The 20716-nt window shown below is 43.8% G+C and overlaps 1 protein-coding gene across 2 annotated transcripts in view; it reads right to left on the bottom strand.

Moving 5' to 3' along the window:
* MTHFD1L (methylenetetrahydrofolate dehydrogenase (NADP+ dependent) 1 like) overlaps positions 1-20716 on the bottom strand; it is a 228139-nt gene that overhangs the window by 168764 nt on the left and 38659 nt on the right. For both annotated transcript variants that reach the window (XM_032258828.1, XM_032258829.1), the window contains exons 8-10: positions 18716-18827; positions 6704-6795; positions 3012-3109 (exon numbers count right to left, since the gene is read on the bottom strand). In XM_032258828.1, the coding sequence (XP_032114719.1) occupies positions 3012-3109; positions 6704-6795; positions 18716-18827 (302 nt within the window). The remainder of the gene's footprint in view (positions 1-3011; positions 3110-6703; positions 6796-18715; positions 18828-20716) is intronic.

The following is a 20716-nucleotide window of genomic DNA, read 5'->3' on the forward strand; positions in this document are numbered from 1 at the left end:
AGAGCAGGCAGCAGTGAACTGCTCTTAAATGTGGCATCAGAGATGACAGCTATTCCTTGACTTACCCCAGAATACTTATTTGTGTTGTGATCTGCCTCCTTGCAGTGGGCAGATAACACCCTCAGCGGACTTTAGTCAGCCCCTTGGCCCTGATTTTTCTGTACCTACTGGGAAAAATTTACCCACAGTGTTGAGACCATCCTAGACTCTCCTCCAGGATCTTGTGGGGGTCTAACCTGGGGGTAAGAGATAAAAGCAAATACACCTCTATCCAGACTTCTCCAAAGGGCAGCAGAGAAGCTGGGAGTTCAGATAATCCCCGTAAGGCCTGCTGAGTACTCCCTTCCAGGCCTCCACCCATCCAACCTTTCCTTTCTAGACTCCTACGCTGTTTTACCTTCCTATTACTTTTTTCTGTCTCTCTCTTCCCATAATCTCCTAAATTGAAGAGCTTAATCTTGGATAATGTGTAAGCTTTTAGCAGGATGCAGTGGCTCATGCCTGTAATCTCACCACTTTGGGAGACCAGGGCAGGAGGATCACTTGAGTCCAGGAGTTTGAGATCAGCCTGACCAACATAGCAAAATGCTATCTGTACTAAAAATACAAATAAATTAGCCAGGTGTGGTGGTACACACCTGTAGTCCCAGCTACCCAGGAGGCCAATGCAGGAGAATCACTTGAACTTGGGAGGCGGAGGTTGAGGTGAGCTGAGATCACACCACTGCACACCAGCCTGGGTGGCAGAGTGAGACTGTCTCAAAAAACAACCAAAAACAATACAGGCCAGGCATGGTGGCTCAAGCCTGTAAGCTCAGCACTTTGGGATCACAAGGAGGGTGAATCACTTGAGGTCCAGAGTTCAAGACCAGGCTGGCCAACATGGTGAATCCCTGTCTCTGTTAAAAATACAAAAATTAGCCAGGTGTCCTCACTTGAACCCAGGAGGCAGAGGTTACAGTGAGCAGAGATCAAGCCACTGCACACCAGCCTGGGCAACAGAGGAAGTTCCTGCCACAAAGCAAAACAAAGGCCTGTAAAGTTTTCTCTTTACTAGCTAAAGAGTCCGGGTGGCATCATCACGATTTTTTGGGTGATTTATAAACTACTTGACCTGCTTCTCTTTGCCCAGTGGGTCTAGAAATCAATGGTCTCAAAGTTTCAATGTAAATTCTTCTTGGGGGAGAAAAGGCTTTAATTATTTAAAGAATTCTTGGTTAAACAAGAAGAATTTACATTGAAACTTTGGTACACAATTTGATGGAATCTATTTTAATCCTTTTTAGCTCTTTTTAAGTAGAAATTACTGATTTACTTTTAAAAACTAAGGTCTCATAACAACATAAATAACTCTAAAATAAGATATTTAATAAAACAGATTGCACAAGTCCAGGGATGATATTACAAAGAATAGCATTCCTCATTGCAACTTGCGTAATTAATGAACAGAGAGCATAACTGAGATGTTGCGTCCATTTCAGGGATGAAAACGTGGCCTGGAGGGTTGCACCCTCCGGGTGGGTAGAATTGAACCAGGGTGCTCATCTGACTGCCAAATGAAATGAAGTTCAATTCTATAAAGCACCTGGTTATCAGGTAAAAAATGAGTCAGGTCCGACGCAGTGGCTCACGCCTGTAATCCCAGCACTTCGGGAGGCCAAGGTGGGTGGAATACCTGAGGTCAGGAGTTTGAACTAGCCTGACCAATATGGTAAAACCCCATCTCTACTAAACATACAAAAATTAGCCGGGTGTGGTGGTGTGTGCCTGTAGTCCTAGCTACTCAGGAGGCTGAGACAGGAGAATTGCTTGAACCTGGGATGTGGAGGTTGCAGTAAGCCACTTCACTCCAGCCTGGATGACAGAGCAAGACTCTGTCTCAAAAAAAGAAAAAAAAAAAAAAGAGTCACTTACTAGAGGAAATTTATCTCCTCAGCACTCTGTGCATTCCAACGTTGCTGGATGAGATTACCTGGGGATGCACACCTGGCATTATGCATACCTGGATAATGGGGCTGGGGCCGATTCCATGGAGTGGGGCAGACAGAGATGACTCAGCATCAGGCTGGAAAAGGCGGCTCTCTGGCTCAGATGTCATCCCTGCCCAATCAATTCTAAACCACATGCTGACACTATGTTTATATTTCCAAACTTATAGCTAGAATATGTAGCTTAGACCTCATCAAAGAGCACTCTGAGGAAAATACCCACCTTGATGAACACAGACTATCCTGTCAGATTGTTCTGAAGAAAGCTGAGCTCAGTTCCCATGTGGAATGATGTTCGGTTTGAGTGGTCATTTATTCCCAGAGTAGAAACCTACATGGCCCTTGAGACCAAGTGGATATATATGTGCCAGGCATTTCTGACACTGAAAAGCACGTTCCAAATATTACCATATTTTGTCACATTTAAAACCATTACTTAATGGATCACTAAGAAGAAAAAACACGGCCAGGCCGGGTGCAGTGACTCACTTTGGGAGGCCGAGGTGGGCAGATCACCAGAGATCAGGAGTTCAAGACCAGCCTGACCAAGATGGCAAAACCCCTGTATCTACTAAAAATACAAAAATTAGCCAGGCATGGTGGCGTGCACCTGTAATCCCAGCTACTCGGGAGGCTGAGGCAGGAGAATTGCTTGAACCTGGGAGATTGCAGTGAGCTGAGATCATGCCATTGCACTCCACTCTGGGCAACAGAGAAAGATTTCATCTCAGAAAAAAAAATAAGAAAAAGAAAAAATACTTTTATATAATATAGGAGACATCACTGAAATTAAATGAAAAACTATGCCTTCTTGGAAGTGACAGAACACAGTCAATAATACATTAATTACAATTTAATTTTTGAGAAGTTACAATAGAGAAAATAGGATGGCAATTTCATGAATAGAGAAAATTACCTACCATCAAAACCACAGAACCATGAGCTGTGCTTTTCCCCTATGACTAACTGGATGGAATTCACCGTGCTGAACTGACTTTAGTGTAAATAAATCACCAGCGTTACCTTGGCACAGGGGACAGAGGCTGAAGTTTCAAGCAGTGAAGTCTCCACCGCCGGTGCTGCTGTTCACGAAGCCATCTCCTTCCACTACTGACCATATTCTTCAGCAAGGACAGAGAGGAAAACATATATTAGAATGGTAAGTGCTGACAGCGCACGCGCTTAAAACATGGAAATATTGTTTATGGATGTTACAAAACGAGATTATAAAATTGCATAATAAGCTGAGGGGATATTAGGAATATTTTTATTCAACAGGGTTGTAGGTTTTTCCTAAAAAGGAAAATGTGAAAACCTGCATGGCTAGTTAGAATATATGACTATTAAATACTGTACTGAATAATTTGATAGTATTAAAAGAAACTGCTTTGTTTCTTAAATATGCACGCATGGACTTGATGATTCAGCTTAATTCTACAGTTCCCTTCAGATGATTAGCTCTTCATACTTACAGCAATGAATCTGAGAATATTTTTAAAGATTTATGTCCAGGGTTATTTCAAGTCACAAGCCAGAACTTCTGACCATGTCTATTATTTTTGTTAAATTTAAAAAAGAAAAACAGGAAAATGTGAGAAAATACACAATTAAAAAATACAGGTGTAAATACACCTATAATCCCAGCTACTGGGGAGGCTGAGGTGGGAGGATTATTTGAGCCCAGAATTTTGAGGCTACAGCGAGCCATAATCACACCACTGAACACCAGCCTAGCTGAGATTCTGTCTTTTTAAAAGTAAATAAATAAATAGACCAGGCAAGGTGACTCATGCCTATAATCACAGCACTTTGGGAGGCTGAGACAGGCAGATCACTTGAGGTCAGGAGTCTGTGACAGCCTGGCCAACATGGTGAAATCTTATCTCTATGAAAAATACAAAAATTAGCCAGGTGTGGTGGCATGTGCCTGTAAACCCAGCTACCTAGGAGGCTGAAACAGGAGAATTGCTTGAACCTGGAGGTGGAGGCTGCAGTGAGCCGAGATCGCACCTCTGCACTCCAGCTTGGGCAGCACAGTGAGACCCTGTCTCAAAATAAATTAATAAATAAACGAAGCCTAAATAAATAAATAAAATAGATTAGGCATTCACAAAAGACATCGTGTACATGGATAAACTTATACTGAACGGGTTCTTCATGCCATTTAGGAAAGAAAAATGAAGAAAATACAAGACTGCGTGAATGATCATCTTGGATACCCAGTTTCCTTCTATAGTTGGTATAAAAGAGCAAGCAACTGAATTACTGAGTAGTGCTATATATGCATATAAATTATGTTAATGAAATAAAAATAAATAAAAATAAAATTTAGCTTTGATGGAAATGTCACTTATAATCCTTACAATATATAATGACCCATTTTTAGGTAAAGAATTTTAATTGTGTATTACCCTGTACATAAGAAAGAAATAAACTAGCTCGCCGGGCGCGGTGGCTCAGGCCTGTAATCCCAGCACTTAGGGAGGCCGAGGCGGGTGGATCACGAGGTCAAGAGATCGAGACCATCCTGGTCAACATGGTGAAACCCCGTCTCTACTAAAAAAAAATACAAAAAATTAGCTGGGCATGGTGGTGTGTGCCTGTAATCCCAGCTACTCAGGAGGCTGAGGCAGGAGAAGTGCCTGAACCTAGGAGGCGGAGGTTGCGGTGAGCCGAGATCGCGCCATTGCACTCTAGCATGGGTAACATAAACCCCGTCTCAAAAAAAAAAAAAAAAAAAAAAGAAAAAAAAGAAAGAAATAAACTAAATGTCACTGCCAGAGGCCACCATAACTACAGGCTCCAGCACCATGAGAACGCTCAGCTTGTATGGTAGAACACTGATGACCTTGGACTTTAGGTCACACAGGTGGTGGTGGTTTGAAAAAATGTCTACAAATACTTTAATACTCCTGTCTTGAAGAAGAGAGCACAATTCTCTGTCTCTTGAGTGTGAACTGGATTTAGTGATTTACTTCTAACACTCAGGAAAAAAGGAAGTGGCGGCACATGATCTTAGCATCTAGGTCATCCATCCTGCAGATTCCTCCTAGTTCCCTCCCTTGGGTCACTCACACTGGGGATGTTAGCTGCCACACTGGGGGCAGCCGTACAGAGAGGTCAACATGATGAGGAACTATGGCATCCTGCTGATGGCCAGTGAAGAATGAAATACACATGCCCATAGCCATGTGAGTATGCCATCTTGGAAACACATCCTCCAGCCCTAGTCAAGTCCTCAGATGACTGCAGCCCCAGCTGACATCTTCATTTCAACTTCATGAGAGATCCTGAGCCAAAACCATCTGATATAGTTTGGATGTGTGTCCTTGCCCAAATCTCATCTTGAAATGTAATCCCCAGTGTTAGAGGTGGGGCCTGGTGGGAGGTGATCAGATCACAGGGGCTAGTTTCTAATGATGGTTTAGCATCACCCCCCTTGGTAGCGTCCTGGTGATAATGAGTGAGTTCTCCTGAGATCTGGTCGTTTAAAACTATATAGCACCGGGAGTGGGGGGCAAAAAAAAAGTATATAGCATGGCCCCCTCACCCTCTGCTCCTGTTCCTACCCTGTGAGATGCCTGATTTCCCTTCACTGTCTGCCATTATTGGAAGCTTGGTGAGGCCTCTTCAGAAGCAGATGCCTGTGTTATGCTTCCTCCACAGCCTGCAAGACTGTAAGCCAGGCCAGGTGGCTCATGCCTATAATTCCAGCACTTTGGGAGGCTGAGGCAAATAGATCACATGAGGCCAGGAGTTCAAGACCAGCCTGGCCAACATGGTGGAACCCTGTCTCTACTAAAAGTACAAAAATGAGTCGGGCATGGTGGCACATGCCTATAGTCCCAGGTACTTGGAAGCCTGAGGCATGAGAATCACTTGAACCCGGAGGCAGAGGTTGCCAACATCACAACACTGCACTCCAGCCTGGTTGACAAAGCGAGACTCCCTCTCAAGGGAAAAATAAAGAACTGTGAGCCAATTAAACATTTTTTCTTTCTAAATGAACCAGTCTCAGGTATTTCTTCTTCTTCCTCCTCCTCCTCCTTCTTTCTCCTCCTCCTCCTTCTTTCTCCTCCTCCTCCTTCTTTCTCCTCCTCCTCCTTCTTTCTCCTCCTCCTCCTCCTCCTCCTCCTTTCTCCTCCTCCTCCTTCTTTCTCCTCCTCTTCCTTCTCCCCCTCCCCCTCCCCCTCCTTCTTCTCCTTCTCCTTCTTCTTTTTAAATTTTGAGTCTCCCTCTGTCACCCAGGCTGGAGTGCAGTGGTCTGATCTTAGCTCACTGCAACCTCCATGTCCTGGGTTCAAGCCATCCTGCTGCTCAGCCTCCTGAGTAGCTAGTATTTCTTCACGGCAATGCAAGAATGGACTTACACACCATGTAATCTGTTAATCTACTGCCAAACCCCTTACTTGGAGAAAATGTGGGATAATAAATGCCTTGTTGTTTGAGTTGCTAAATTTTGGGATAATTTACTGTGTAGCACAAGACAACATATACACAGTCCTCAATATGGGTCCCTGCCCCACACATGCCATGTGATCACAGGCAACTCGCTTCATTTTGTAAAATCACCATTTCTTCATTTATCAGATAAGCCTAACACTGTGTGTGAAGTGTTTGACACTGTACCTGGTAAACAGAAAACACTTGCAAAACATTAGCAACTATTCATCAAACTTCCAAACTCAAATTCTCAAAGAGCTATTCAAACAAACCTGAACTCGCAGAGCTGCAGCAAGGAGACTCACATCATCTTCCTCAATGAGGCCACCAAAATGTCCTCTCTGAGAGCCACCCCCAAACTTCCCTGTAAAAAATTGGAGGGAAAACAAGACTTTCAGCATACTGTCATTTCTAACGAATTGCTCCTTGTAAACAAACAGGCAGAATAATGGTCTTATTTTTCACCGAGGAAGTTAGGATGTCAGGGCACAGATGCAGGCTGCTCACCGCTGGCACAGCCCTGGGGCCCTTCACTGGGCCTGCTTCACATTTTACATTAGAGAAACAGCCATCTGCCAGGTGTAGTGGCTCACGCCTGTAATCCCAACACTTTGGAAGGCTGAGACAGGTGAATCACCTGAGGTCAGGAGTTCAAGACCAGCCTGGTCAACATGGTAAAACCCCATCTCTACCAAAAATACAAAAATTAGCTGGGCATGGTGGTGCGCCCCTGTAGTCCCAGCTACTCAGGAGGCTGAGGCAGAAGAATCACTTGAACCTGGGAGGTAGAGGTTGCAGTGAGCCAAGATCATGCCACTGCACTCCAGCCTGGGTAACATAGCAAGTCTCCATATCAAAAAAAAAAAAAGAAAAGAAAAGAAAAGAAAGAAAAAGAAATGACCATCTAAGCTATTAACCTGGGATAAATGGGTTGAAAAACTATAACACAGCACATAATGTGCTTTGGAAACTCCTATTTTACACTGAGCCAGAAAGAAACATCTAGGCACACCATTTTTTCACCCAAACCCAAGTATCATTGTGATTTTTTTAAGTGTGGCATAGAGAAAGAAATAGTAGCTCAAGCGAATTCACAGTGAACATTTAAAATATTTAATGTGGATGCAACGTAGACTGCAGATTAGGCCACCAGAGTTAGACTTGCATTAAAATCATGCCTCTTCCTCTTGCTAGAAATTGTGATGTTGGGCCTGTTAATTAATGTGAGTAATATCAACCACCTAAAATTTTGTAAATAATGAAACATTATATGGTATATAAAGGTCTTGACATGTAGTATGTAGCTTAAACTATTAACATGAAAATAAGGCTCAGAGGAAAGGAACAGGGATATATATTCCACAGTATAATCTGTCAGAATGACTTCATATCCTAACCTTTGGATTTTTTTTTTTCTGAGATGGAGTCTTACTCTGTTGCCCAGGCTGGAATGCAGTGGCCCGATCTCGGCTCACTGCAACCTCCACCTTTCCAGTTCAAGTGATTCTCCTGCCTCAGTCTCTTGAGTAGCTGGGATTATAGGTGAACGCCACCATGCCTGGCTAATTCTTGCATTTTTAGTAGAGATGGCAGTTACACCATGTTGATCAGGCTGTTCTCGAACTCCTGACCTCATGATCCACCTGCCTCAGCCTCCCAAAGTGTTGGGATTACAAGCGTGAGCCACCGTGCCTAACCTAAATTTTTTGACACAGTGGGCTTCATCTTATTAGAAGGATCTAAAATCTTTTTTTTTTTTTTTTTTTTTTTTTTGAGATAGAGTCTCTGTCACCCAGGCTGTAGTACAGTGGCATGATCTCAGCTCACTGCAACCTCCACCTCCTGCGTTCAAGTGATTCTCGTGCCTCAGTCTCCTGAGAAGCTCGGATCACAGGCACCTGCCAACACTCCCAGCTAATTTTTGTATTTTTAGTAGAGACTGGGTTTCACCATGTTGGCCAGCCTGGTCTCAAACTCCTGGTCTCACTGATCCACCCACCTCGGCCTCCCAAAGTGCTGGGGTTGTTGGCAGGAGCCCGGCCTAGAAGGATCTAAAACCTTTACCGTACAATACGTAAAAAGCAGGAGCACTTTCACTTGCGGATGCGAAGTGTGAGACAGCAGATGAAAATACTCGTGGGGTAAGACTGGACAAAGTGTTACATGAAAGATCAGGCTTTTTTGATAATTTAAAAATTCTCTGTCATAGAAGTGATAGAACTGGCTGGGCGCAGTGGCTCACTCCTATAATCCCAGCACTTTGGGAGGCCAAGGCAGGCAGATCATCTGAGATCAGGAGTTTGAGACCAGCCTGACCCAACATGGTGAAACCCCATCTCTACTAAAAATACAAAGTTAGCTGGTTGTGGCGGCGCATACCTGTAATTCCTGCTACTCAGGTGGCTGAGGCAGGAGAATTGCTTGAACCCGTGAGGCGGAGGTTGCAGTAAACTGAGATTGCACCACTGCACTCCAGCCTAGACAACAAGAGTGAAACTCTGTGTGGAAAAAAAAAAAGAAAAAGAAATCTACTTTCCTTCCTTCATCACTTTGAAAATTTATAAAAGTAAACACACATGCAAAATGCTTTAGCCTGCATCCTCCCTTAGAGAAAAGAAATATTTCTAATAGCAACATTTTTGAAGACATTATTTTCTTCTTCTTTGGATCACTCTACTCTTAAATTGTATTAGCGTGTTGGGTAATCATATCCCCTGGGTATTATTTAAAGATTAGCAACACTTCAGCTTTATGAATCATATTTAGGCAAAAGCCAAGTATCTAGAGGAAGAGAGAGATTGGTTGTGTTTTGTTTTAACCACTAGAGATCTGTACTTAAGATCTTGTCCAACTACTATGTAAAAGAAACGGGCCTTTCTCATTCCTCTATCTTTAAGTGATGGAGAAATAAGAAAAAGCATCCGGGTGCGGTGGCTCATGCCTGTAATCGCAGCACTTTTCGAGGTTGAGGCGGGTGTTTGACTTGAGGTCAGGAGTTCAAGACTAGCCTGGCCAACAACGTGAAACCTGTCTCTACTAAAAATACACAAAAAAGTTAGCTGGGCACGGTGGCACATGCTTGTAGTCCCAGCTACTCAGAAGCTGAGGCTGGAGAATTGCTTGAACCCGGGAGGCAAAGTCTGCAGTGAGCCGAGATTGCACCACTGCATTCCAGCCTGGGTGACAAACAGAGTGAGACTTTATCTCAAAAAATCTAAAAAAAGAAAGAAAAAGAAAGGAAAAGTTACATTCCAGGAGCTGATATCAATTTTTAAATGAATAGTCTCAGAATTTAATCACAAATACCCAATATGTCACTTCCAAGCTTATAAGATAAGTAAGTCCTTGTATAGTTTCAGTCATTTGCATAGCATAGAACTTAGCAAAAGTGTAGATACGTGATTTTGAAAAGCTATATGATTCCTGATACGTCTAAAGTTTCCAGGGATGTCTAATCTTTTGGCTTCCCTGGGCCACCCTGGAAGAAGAATTGTCTTGGGCCACATATAAAATACACTAACACTAATGATAGCTGATGAGCTAAAATTTTCATAACGTTTTAAGAAAGTTTATGAATTTGTGTCAGGTTGCACTGAAAGCTATCCCAGGCTGCAGGCTGCCCACAGGCTATGGTTTAGACAGACTTGGTGTAAACCATCTCACAGATTTCAACAAGTATAATGAGCCATGTAAGAGGAAGTTAAAATCAAGGAAACAAACTCTTCGAAAATCTCTAGCTCAAGATGGCAGGTGGTTCACACAACACCAATCTCTATTTGCAGCTGAAACTCCATGCAAAGTAAGAAAGTGATATGTTAAAAGGAAATAAGATCATAAGACTTAAAAGGGTACCACGAACCACATGCAAGAAGTTTGTGGAAGAGAGAGGCAAGTAGGGTTGGATTCAGTAACCACGGCAGAGAAATAACACCTAAAAATAACAGAAGCCTGAGATGAGGAAGAACCATTTCTTCTTCGTGGACCCTAGATCAGCCCAAAGCTCACAGTCAACAAATACCAAAAGCAGGAATGGATGAAGACTGAGTCTCCGAAACAGCAAAGGCTGTCCACCGGCAGCTAGGTCAGCTGACTTTATTCACATGCAGTGTTGCTTTCTGATTATTGCTGTTATTATTTTTGGAGACAGGGTCTTGCTCTCTCACCCAGGCTAGAGTGCAGTGATGTGATCATGACTTATTGCAGCCTTGACCTCCCAGGCTCAAGTAATCCTCCCACCTCAGCCTCCTGAGCAGCTGGGACTGCAAGGGCGTGCCACCATGCTTGGCTAATTTTTAAGTTGTTTTACAGAAACAGGGTCTCACTATGCCGCCCAAGCTGGTCTTAAGCTCCTGGGCTCAAGCGATCCTCCTGCCTTGGCCTTCTGATTTGTATGTATAGTAGGCTAAGATTTACTACCTGCAAAGTTAACTTTTGGTCCTTTTAATTACTGTTTTTTAATTATAAGCAATTAAAATTATAAGTAATTAAAAACAATACTTTTTTATATTTGAGACAAGGTCTGGCTCTATCGCCCAGGCTGGAGTACAGTGGCACCATCTCAGCTCACTGCAACCTCTGCCTGCCAGGCTCAAGCCTTCTTCCCAAATCAGCCTCCCAAGCAGCTGAGACTACAGGCACATGCCGCAATGCCTGGCTAATTTTTGTTTTTGTTTGTTTGTTTGTTTGTATTTTGAGACGGACTCTTGTTCTGTCACCCAGGCTAGAGTGCAGTGGTGCAATCTCAGCTCACTGCAGCCTCTGCCTCCTGGGTTCAAGAGACTCTCCTGCATCAGCTTTCTATGTAGCTGGGACTACAGGCACGTGCCACCATGCACAGCTAATTTTTTTATCTTTTTAGTAGAGGCAGGATTTCACCATGGTGGCCAGGCTGGTCTTGAACTCCTGACCTCAGATGATCCACCCACCTCGGCCTCCCAAAGTGCTAGGATTACAGGCATGAGTCATAACACTAGACCTTAATTTTTGTATTTTTTGTAGAGAGAGTTTCACCATGTTGCTTAGGCTGGTCTCGAGCTCGTGAGCTCAAGTAATCAGCCCACTTCCCCCTCCCAAAGTGCTAGGATTACAAGTGTGAGCCACCAGGTTTAGCCAAAAACAACACAATATTAAAACACAACTTAAAACCAACACTCTTATACACACACACACACATACATATACACACACACACTGGTAGCCAATTTTTCAGTTAGTTAAATATATTGACTTTGTAGAATATAAATAAAATGAGTATCATGATATGGTTCAGTTCTGTGTCTCTACCAAGTCTCATGTTGAACTGTAATTCCCAGTGTTGGAGGTGGGGACTGGTGGGAGGTGACAGGATCACCGGGGTGGCCCTTCATAAAAGGCTTAGCACCATCCCCTTGGTGCTCCTGTCATGCTAGCGAGTGTGTGAGTCATGCTGAGATCTGGTTATTTAAAAGTATATAGTGAGCACCTCCTTCTCTGAGATGGTTTGGCTCTGTGTCCCACCCAAATTCCATCTTGAACTGTACGTCTGTAATTCTCACATGTTGTAGGAGGGACCCAGTGGGAGATAATTTGAATCATGGGGGTGGTTTTCCCCATACTTTTCTTGTTGTAGTGAATACATCTCATGAGATCTGAAGGTTTTATCAGGAATTTCTGCTCTTGTATCTTCCTCATTTTCTCTTGCCACCACCATGTAAGATGTGCCTTTCACCTCCCGCCATGACTCTGAGGCCTCCCCAGCCATGTGGAACTGTAAGTCTGATTAAACCTTTTTTCTTCACAGTCTTGGGTATGTCTTTATCGGCAGTGTGAAAATGGACTAATACACCCTGTCCCTCTCTCTTGCTCCTGCTCTGGCCACGTAAGATATATGTGCTTCCCCTTCCCCTTCCACCATAATTTTAAGTTTCCTGAGGCCTCCCCAGAAGCAAAGCAGAGGCCAGCATCATGCTACCTCTACAGCCTGTGGAACCGTGAGCCAATAAAATTTCTTTTCTTTATAAATTACCCAGTCTCTGGTATTTCTTCATAGCAGTGTGAGAATGGACTAATACATATCATTTGGTAAAATTTTTGTGACAGTGTTCTTGAGAGCTGCACTCCCAGTTTAAATTATTTGAATCTTACTGTCAAATGACAGCATATAACTAATTTTTAAAAGAATGCACTGTAAGACATGATAAAAAGCATATAATTAAAATATTAGTAAACTGATACTAATAAGCTATTAGTAATAACTTAATGTGGACCACTGAAACCAAATTAACAAGGCAATTTATACAGTGCTGCATATTCCAAATGACATGAACCTTTACATTTTTTTAAGAAAAAAGTAGCCGGGCGCGGTGGCTCAAGCCTGTAATCCCAGCACTTTGGGAGGCCGAGGCGGGCGGATCACGAGGTCAAGAGATCGAGACCATCCTGGTCAACATGGTGAAACCCCGTCTCTACTAAAAATACAAAAAATTAGCTGGGCATGGTGGCGTGTGCCTGTAATCCCAGCTACTCAGGAGGCTGAGGCAGGAGAATTGCCTGAACCCAGGAGGCGGAGGTTGCGGTGAGCCGAGATCGCGCCATTGCACTCCAGCCTGGGTAACATGAGTGAAACTCCGTCTAAAAAAAAAAAAAAAAAAGAAAAGAAAAAAGTAAAAACTTAAATATCTTGTATTAAAACCTAATTAAAATTTGAAACGGAAAACTGGCCATGTACTTCAGGGATAGATCTAGAATATCCAGAATTTTGAGGAAAAAAAAAAAAAAAAAAGTAAAGGAAAACAGTGATAGGGACAATGGATTTTGGAATCACTGAAATTCGAGAGTCATAAGCAAAGATCCTAATTTTATACCAATTGCAATGGCATAATGAAAATTACATGGATATCTCATTTCTCTAAATCTGACTTCTTACATGTTCAGAATTTCATTGGACTTCTTCCTTTCTTGGGTTTGATTTTTCAAATATAAATGTATATTGTGCCAAGACGGAGTCCAAAAACTGTTTTGTGTGCAGAAGACACAGCGACAAGGAAGTAGAGGGAGGGACGCAGGGCGTGGCCCAGCATTTATTGGCAGCTACCATCAAAAAGGCACTGCCGGGAGGTATCTGTTATTCCTCCCAATAGCCTTGCTGCCAATTTACCCACAAAGAAACTGGGAATCTTATTAATTAATGAGAGCACCTATTTCCTCAAAGTCACACAGCCTATAAGTGCAATGCAATTAAGAATGTTGTTACACAAACAACTCCCTTCTCCTTGTTAATCTTTCCACTACATTCCTCTTCTTCTTTTTTTTTTTTTGAGACGGACTTTTGCTCTTGTCGCCCAGGCTGGAGTACAATGGCGCGTTCTTGGCTCACTACAACCTCCGCCTCCTGGTTTTAAGCAATTCTCCTGCCTCAGCCTCCCAAGTAGCTGGGATTACAGGCGCCTGCGACCATGCCCAGCTAACTTTTGTATTTTTAGTAGAGATGGGGTTTCGCCATGTTAGTCAGTCTGGTCTTGAACTCCTGACCTTAAGTAATCCACCCGACTCGGCCTCTCAAGGTGTTGCGATTACAGGCGTCAGCCACAGCGCCCGGTCTCCACTATGTTCTAATGTCTCCCTTCAGAGCCATATGAGGGAAAGGCTCAAGGTTCCTCAGGGGCTCCAACACATCAGCATCCCAGGGCTCTTCCCCTCTACATAGAATTATATTACCTTAAAATGCTATAAACTACTCTGTGCCACAGAGTTGCTGTTTTGATACTGTTCTCAGAGCCCAAGACAGAAGACCAGCTTCTCCTTGGTCCCATTGGGTACATCAGTAAATAAGTCCTAACATTTGGGGTACAAAATGGTTTTGCTTATGATGAGATCTGCTGTTTAGCAAGCAGGGCGCAACATTAGTGTGGATTTCTTTCATTTGAAATAAGTCTTTTAGGCTGAGCATGGTGGTTCACACAAGTCATCTCAGCACTTTTTGGAGGTGGAGGCAGGAAGACTACTTGAGACCAGGTGTTCAAGGCCAGCCTGGGCAACACAGTGAGAACCCTGCCTCCATACACCAAAAAAAAAAAAAAAAAAAAAAAGTTTTAATTAGCTTAGGAGGGAAGATTGCTTGAGCCCAGGAGTTTGAGGCTGTGACTGTCACACTGCACTCTAGCCTGGGCAGCAGAGCAAGATCTTTTCTTAAAAAAAAAAAAAAAAAAAAAAGAAAGAAAGAAAAAGAAATATGTATTTTCTTAACAAATAAAAATGTAGTTACTCCTCTAGCTAGAAAAGAGATTGTTGAAATTTCCTTGTTTAAAATCTAAGCATTGGACTCATGCGATGGTTAAACGAACAGAACCAACAAGCTGGGTGTAATTGTTTTCTGAGCTCTGTGTCTGGGCTATCAGCCATCAGGAAAATCTCTCCTAGGATTAAGTATTCCATAAAATGCCTCCACAGAATTACCTCATCATAAATCACCACATCCCATCTATTTTTATGGGGGGAGGGGGAGGAACCCTGTACCATGAAGGTAAGAATAAAAATTTCATTATAAAACTCTGCCTTCACCCAGCCACAAGTTTATGAAAAGTTCTTCTCATCTTCAGTTTAAATAAGAGCTCTTTCTTTATAATATTTCAAAAAGTTTATTCTTTACAGTGGTGAGTTAAAAAAAAAAAGAGGGGGAAAAAACCTTCTCCATTATTCCTAGATTAAATTCTCATACTAAACAAAGTTGCTAAAATTAAAACTTGTAGACTATTTAGAAATGTGCCACTATGGATAGCACCACTCCAAAACTGTTCATCTGTTTTCATCAGCATCAATCATCATCGATGGCTGCCTAGTTGGCCCCATTTTTGGTTTTTTTTTTGAGATGGAGTTTCGCCCTTGTTGCCCAGGCTAGAGTGCAAAGGTATAGTCTTGGCTCACTGCAACCTCTGCCTCCCAGGTTCAAGCGATTCCCCTGTCTCAGCCTCCCGAGTAGCTAGAATAACAGGTGCCCATCACGCCCAGTTAATTATTTTCAGTAGAGACAGGTTTCCCCACATTAGTCAGTCTGGTCTCGAACTCCTGACCTCAGGTGATCTACCCACCTCAGCCTGCCTCCCAATTTTTTTTTTTTTTTTTTTAGAAGGAGTCTCGCTGTTGTCATCCAGGCTGGAGTGCAATGCTGCAATCTTAGCTTACCGCAACCTCTGCCTCCTGCTGCCTCAGCCTCCTGAGTAGCTGGGATTACAGGTGCCCACCTATAAGCCCAGCTAATTTTTTTTGTATTTTTAGTAGAGACAGAGCTTCACCATGTTGGCCAGCCTGGTCTCGAATTCCTGACCTCAGGTGATCCACCAGCCTTGACCTCCCAAAGTGCTGGGATGACAGGAGTGAGCCACGGCGCCCGGCTGTCAGCCCCATTTTTAAGTGGGAGAGAAGTTCAAGGAAATGTCTCTAAACATACCACAAACTTAACACTATGAGCAGAGTACAAGTCTGAGTCCATGTTTGTCAACTTGCTCAACACTCAATATTCACAGATTCAGTGGGGCGCAGAGCTTCAACCCTATAATCCCAGCACTTTGAGAGGCCAAAGTGAGTGGATCACTTGAGGCAGGAGTTCGAAACCAGCCTGGCCAGCATGGTGAAACCCTGTCTCTACTAAAATTACAAGAAAAAACTAGTCGGGCATGGTGGCGGGCACCTGTAATCCCAGCTACTTGGGAGGCTGAGGCAGGAGAATCATTTGAACCTGGAAGGTGGAGGTTGCAGTGAGCCAAGATCACGCCACTGCACTCCAGCCCAAAAAAAAACACAAAAATTCATAGAGTGCTTACTAAGCATCAAATAATATTCTGAACACTGGGCATTCAAAAACCAAGAAAACTATTAGAGTTGGGCCAGATATATTTCAAATAAATTACAATCGGTCTACTTTTAGAATCATTTTGAAATACACAGACCATCCCTGATTTACAACCTTTTCACTTACTGTTTATCCACTTTATGATGGTGGGAAAGGGACATGCGTTCAGTAGAAACTATGCTTCGAATTTTGACCTTTTCCTTAGCTAGCTACACACAGCACAAGGCTGTCTTGAGACCCTGGGCAGCAGTGACAGCAAATCACAGTTTCCGGTCAGCCACGCAATCACGAGGCCAAACAGCCAATACACGATGGTGTACTGTGCTGTCAGCACGTTTGGATGTTGATTTGTGTTTCCACATCCCATCCTGTCTACAAATGGTCATTGTTTACTTACAATATTTTCAACTTCTGATGGGTTTATCTGCTCATAACTCCATGGTAAGTTGAGGAATATCTGTAATGCCTTGGTCTTTTTTTCCCCCAGAGAATCATTTCATTGAAATCTAATGTTTCAGCGAATACCTTTTTCAAAAATAAGGGTCCTAAAAGGAAACCTTATTAAAAATAAAGTACTTTCACTAACAAAATATATGTCACTGTCATGTAACCACAGGGTTCAAAGGGATTCCAGAAAAACATCAAAGTAGACTCCTATCTCCAGCCATGACTGTGCCAAAACTATCCTACATGAAAACTTTAATAAAACACAGCAAGCCAATATTACAGCAAAGCAGCATTCACTTACAAGAAACAAATGTTAGCACTGAGTTGCCTAATCTAACTGGGATTCAGAACAGAGGAATGAATCTGCCCTGTCCACTATTTTGTTTTTGTTTTATTTTGTTTTGTTTTGTTTTGAAGAAAAAGTTATTCAAAGAAACTACACATATTTTTAAAATGTGATTTGTAATTTAGCATATGCCTTCTGCCTGTCAAAAGAAGCCATTATGGCCACAGCTCTTTCTTTTTTTGTTTTTTTGAGACAGAGTCTCACTCTCACTGGAGCTAGAGTGCAATGGCCAGATCTCGGTTCACTGCCAACTCCCAGGTTCAAGCAATTCTCCTGCCTCAGCCTCCTGAGTAGCTAAGATTACAGGGCTGTGCCACCACACCTGGCTAATTTTTGTATTTTTTGTAGAGACAGGGTTTTACCATGTTGGTCAGGCTGGTCTCGAACTCCTGATCTCATGATCTTCCCCCCACCGGGCTCCCAAAGTGCTGGGATTACAGGCATGAGCCACTGTGCCCAGCCAGGGCCACAGCTCTTAATGCAAGAGCTGAACTCTGGCTCTTTCCTTTGATTTTGATCCATTCCACCCTCTCAGGCCCCAAGGGGTTTTTAGTCTGATTGGTCAATTCTGGCAGGAGCTGTATTTCCTAGAGTGGAGGGTCAGTATTAACCTCTCATTATGGCTCACTCTTTTATGGCACTGCCTGTCTTTTATGGAGCTGCCTACAAGGTTTCAAGATTTCAACCTCAAGTATGGTCCTGGTGGAGGTGAAGGAGAGCAGAGGCTGCCAACTTTGGTGTATGTTCTGCCCAGCTTTAGGGGGAAAATGTACCACTGTCCTCCAGCCCAGCTCAGCCCAGTCCTCTCCTCTGCATGAACATTTGGAGGCCAAACCCAGGAGGAATGAGCACGGGGGTGGGGGGGGACACTCTCCTCTGCCTCCCCGTGCCATCGTCTCTTGCTCACCTGTGCTGCTCAGGGACTTGCTGAGTGGGGCTGGGTGTGGTTAAGGCTGCCTCAGCCTCAGTGTCTTTTTACAAACTGGAAAAAGGAACCCACTCTGGGTTGGCTCCTCCTGGACTCCTTGGCCGCTGGCTGCCCTGTTGCGGGCACTGCTTGGCTGCCCCCACGGGCCTGGTGTGGTCTAGAGTACTCCTGGTACCTTGGCAAAATGCCATCAAATAGCAGGCCCAATCCTAAAACTGTTTCTGCATCTAGTGGTGATTTTCGTACTGTTCTGTGATGGCTCCGGAGCTCGGAGGGTGTGCTTCACGGGTCAACGCGAGGGGAAATCGGGGAGACACAGAGGCGATCCTGTTCCCACTCCTCCTGGCCACCCAGCTCTCATTTGCATTTCATAGTGAGATTCTGCGAAGATTTCTTTGGAAGAAAGGATCTTACCACTTTTTAAGAGACTGAAAACCACTATTTCTAGTTTACCTCACACACATGCACATCATCTACTTGAGGTCACGACTGACCTGACTGCTAGAGACCAGCAGGGGGCACTTCGCTGTGTGAGCAGACACCTCAACCGCCATCTTGGTTTCTCTTTGCCCAGCGGCATGGTTCTGTCAGGTAACCCATATTCTAAGTTTCCAGTCCTATATATTAATGTTGACGACAGCCAACATTTCAGAAACAGACCCTCTGAGGAAAAGGTTAACGTTTCTTCCAACGATCTGACCTCATCGGTGGCTGCACACCAGTGTGAAGACATTTACCTGACAGGAAGTCATGGGAGCAGTTGAGAACAGTTGTTCCGGGTTGTATCCAAGTAAGGGGAATCTCTTCTGGCCTAGGTGAGCCTAGGACCACAATGTCAGCTTCGTGAAGCTAAAAGGAGAAAGGAAAAAACACGCACATTTGAATCTGAGGCATAAAGATATAAGTAACTACTGATGTCAAATGAGTTCAACACGACCCCAGAACCACAGGTTTGCTCCAAGCTGCTGACAAAGACGGAATCACTTTACCAATTCCTTTCAAGCCTGTATTAATACAAACAGAAAACAATTGTCATATCCTAGAAAGAAAAGAAAATAGGACTTAAAAAACTGTCTTCAGGGTAGTCACTTCAGCATACATACTGCAGGGAGTATTACCATTTACACGTTTTCACCACTAACTATAACGTCAAGAAAAAGAATGGGGCAGCCAGGCGCAGTGGCTCACACCTGTAATCCCAGCACTTAGGGAGGCTGAGGTGGATCACCTGAGGTCAGGAGTTCAAGACCAGCCTGGCCAACATGTGAAACCCTGTCCTACTAAAAATACAAAAATTAGCCAGGCATGCTGGCTGAGGCCTGTAATCTCAGCTACTGGGAAGGCTGAGGCAAGAGAATCATAAGGGAGGCAGAGGTTGCAGTGAGCTGAGATCATATCACTGCACTCCAGCCTGGGCGACAGAGTGAGACCCTGTCTCAAAAAAAAAAAAAGAGGAAAACAAGGGCAGAGCCCATGAGGTCTGGCCCACACAGTGGGCTTGCTGGCCTGTATAACGGCACCATCACAATGAGACCCCTATGCAATTGTAACTACAGCTAGTGCTCGACTTACGACCACGATTGGGACCGGCAGACCGGTCGTAACACGATTTGGTCGTAAGTTGAGTAGGCTATACGTACAGTTGAAATGGTGCATGTGGAGATGGCAGTGCTGCCGGAAGCTGGTCTGCACTGTCGTACACCCAGCTGGGCAACGTTTGTGCTGCCAGACGCAGAGCAGTCATGGCTAGCGATTGTGGTCGTAAAGTTGAATGGTCGTGAGTTGCATAGGTCGTAAGTCGATCAATACCTGTATACCCATGGAAGGACTACTGTCAGGAGCTAGATAAAGAATTTCACTTTCTCTGAGGCCCCGGTTAGTCTCTTGCCCGACCGTTCATTTTTTTGCCCTGAGAAAGTAGAAAGAATGCAGCAACTCCAACAAAATGCATTGATCACATCCATCCTATCTGCATTTTGATCATCCATTGCTGGAGGAACAAGTCTGGTAGGAAGGTGACATTAAGACATAGGCGAAGAGCTCAGCTCTGACCTTAACCAAAGAATGGCCAGCTCCCCACCCCATGGAGCAACTGATGATTTCACACCAGATCCCTATGCGGAGGGAGGGGTGAATAGGAATACTAGATCTGCAGAAGAGAATAGCTACAATTGTACAGGTCAGCTAGGTGTTTTAAGTATTACCTCATTGAATATTCCAAATGAGTGAGATTGGTGTTACTCTGCTCATTTAACAGACAAGGAAACTGTGGCTCCCAGATACAAATAGCTCTATGTTATGTCCTGTGTCTCCTAGTGAGCCCAGTCCTAGAGATCCAAGTGAACCTAGGCAGAAAGAGGACAACTGACCGTCCCTTTCCCTACTATCTCTCCTGTGGACTTCAAAGTCCTGCAACTAACCACAGGGTCTCTGGGGTCAAACAGACAGAGGGGCAGACTACGAAACACAAAAGCATCCCCACTGCCACTGCCACCACCAAACCACCAAATACACGTGCTGGAGACCCCGTCATCCATTCTCCACTTAGACAAGCTGATCATTGAAGATTCTGTGGAAGAACCAGGATAGCTCCTCACCCTGAGGACTTTTCACACTATGTGGGCAAAAGGGTGCATCAGCTGATGTCTTTTAGAAATCTTGAGACAAGAGATGATAATGGAAGCAAACCCATGACAGTCCTCCCTGGTTTATGAACGAAAAGGCCAAGATCCAGGGCA

The sequence above is a fragment of the Sapajus apella genome, unplaced genomic scaffold (assembly GCF_009761245.1).
Source record: "Sapajus apella isolate SASKATOON/1434 unplaced genomic scaffold, GSC_monkey_1.0 scaffold105, whole genome shotgun sequence".
In the NCBI taxonomy this organism is placed as follows: Eukaryota; Metazoa; Chordata; class Mammalia; order Primates; family Cebidae; genus Sapajus; species Sapajus apella.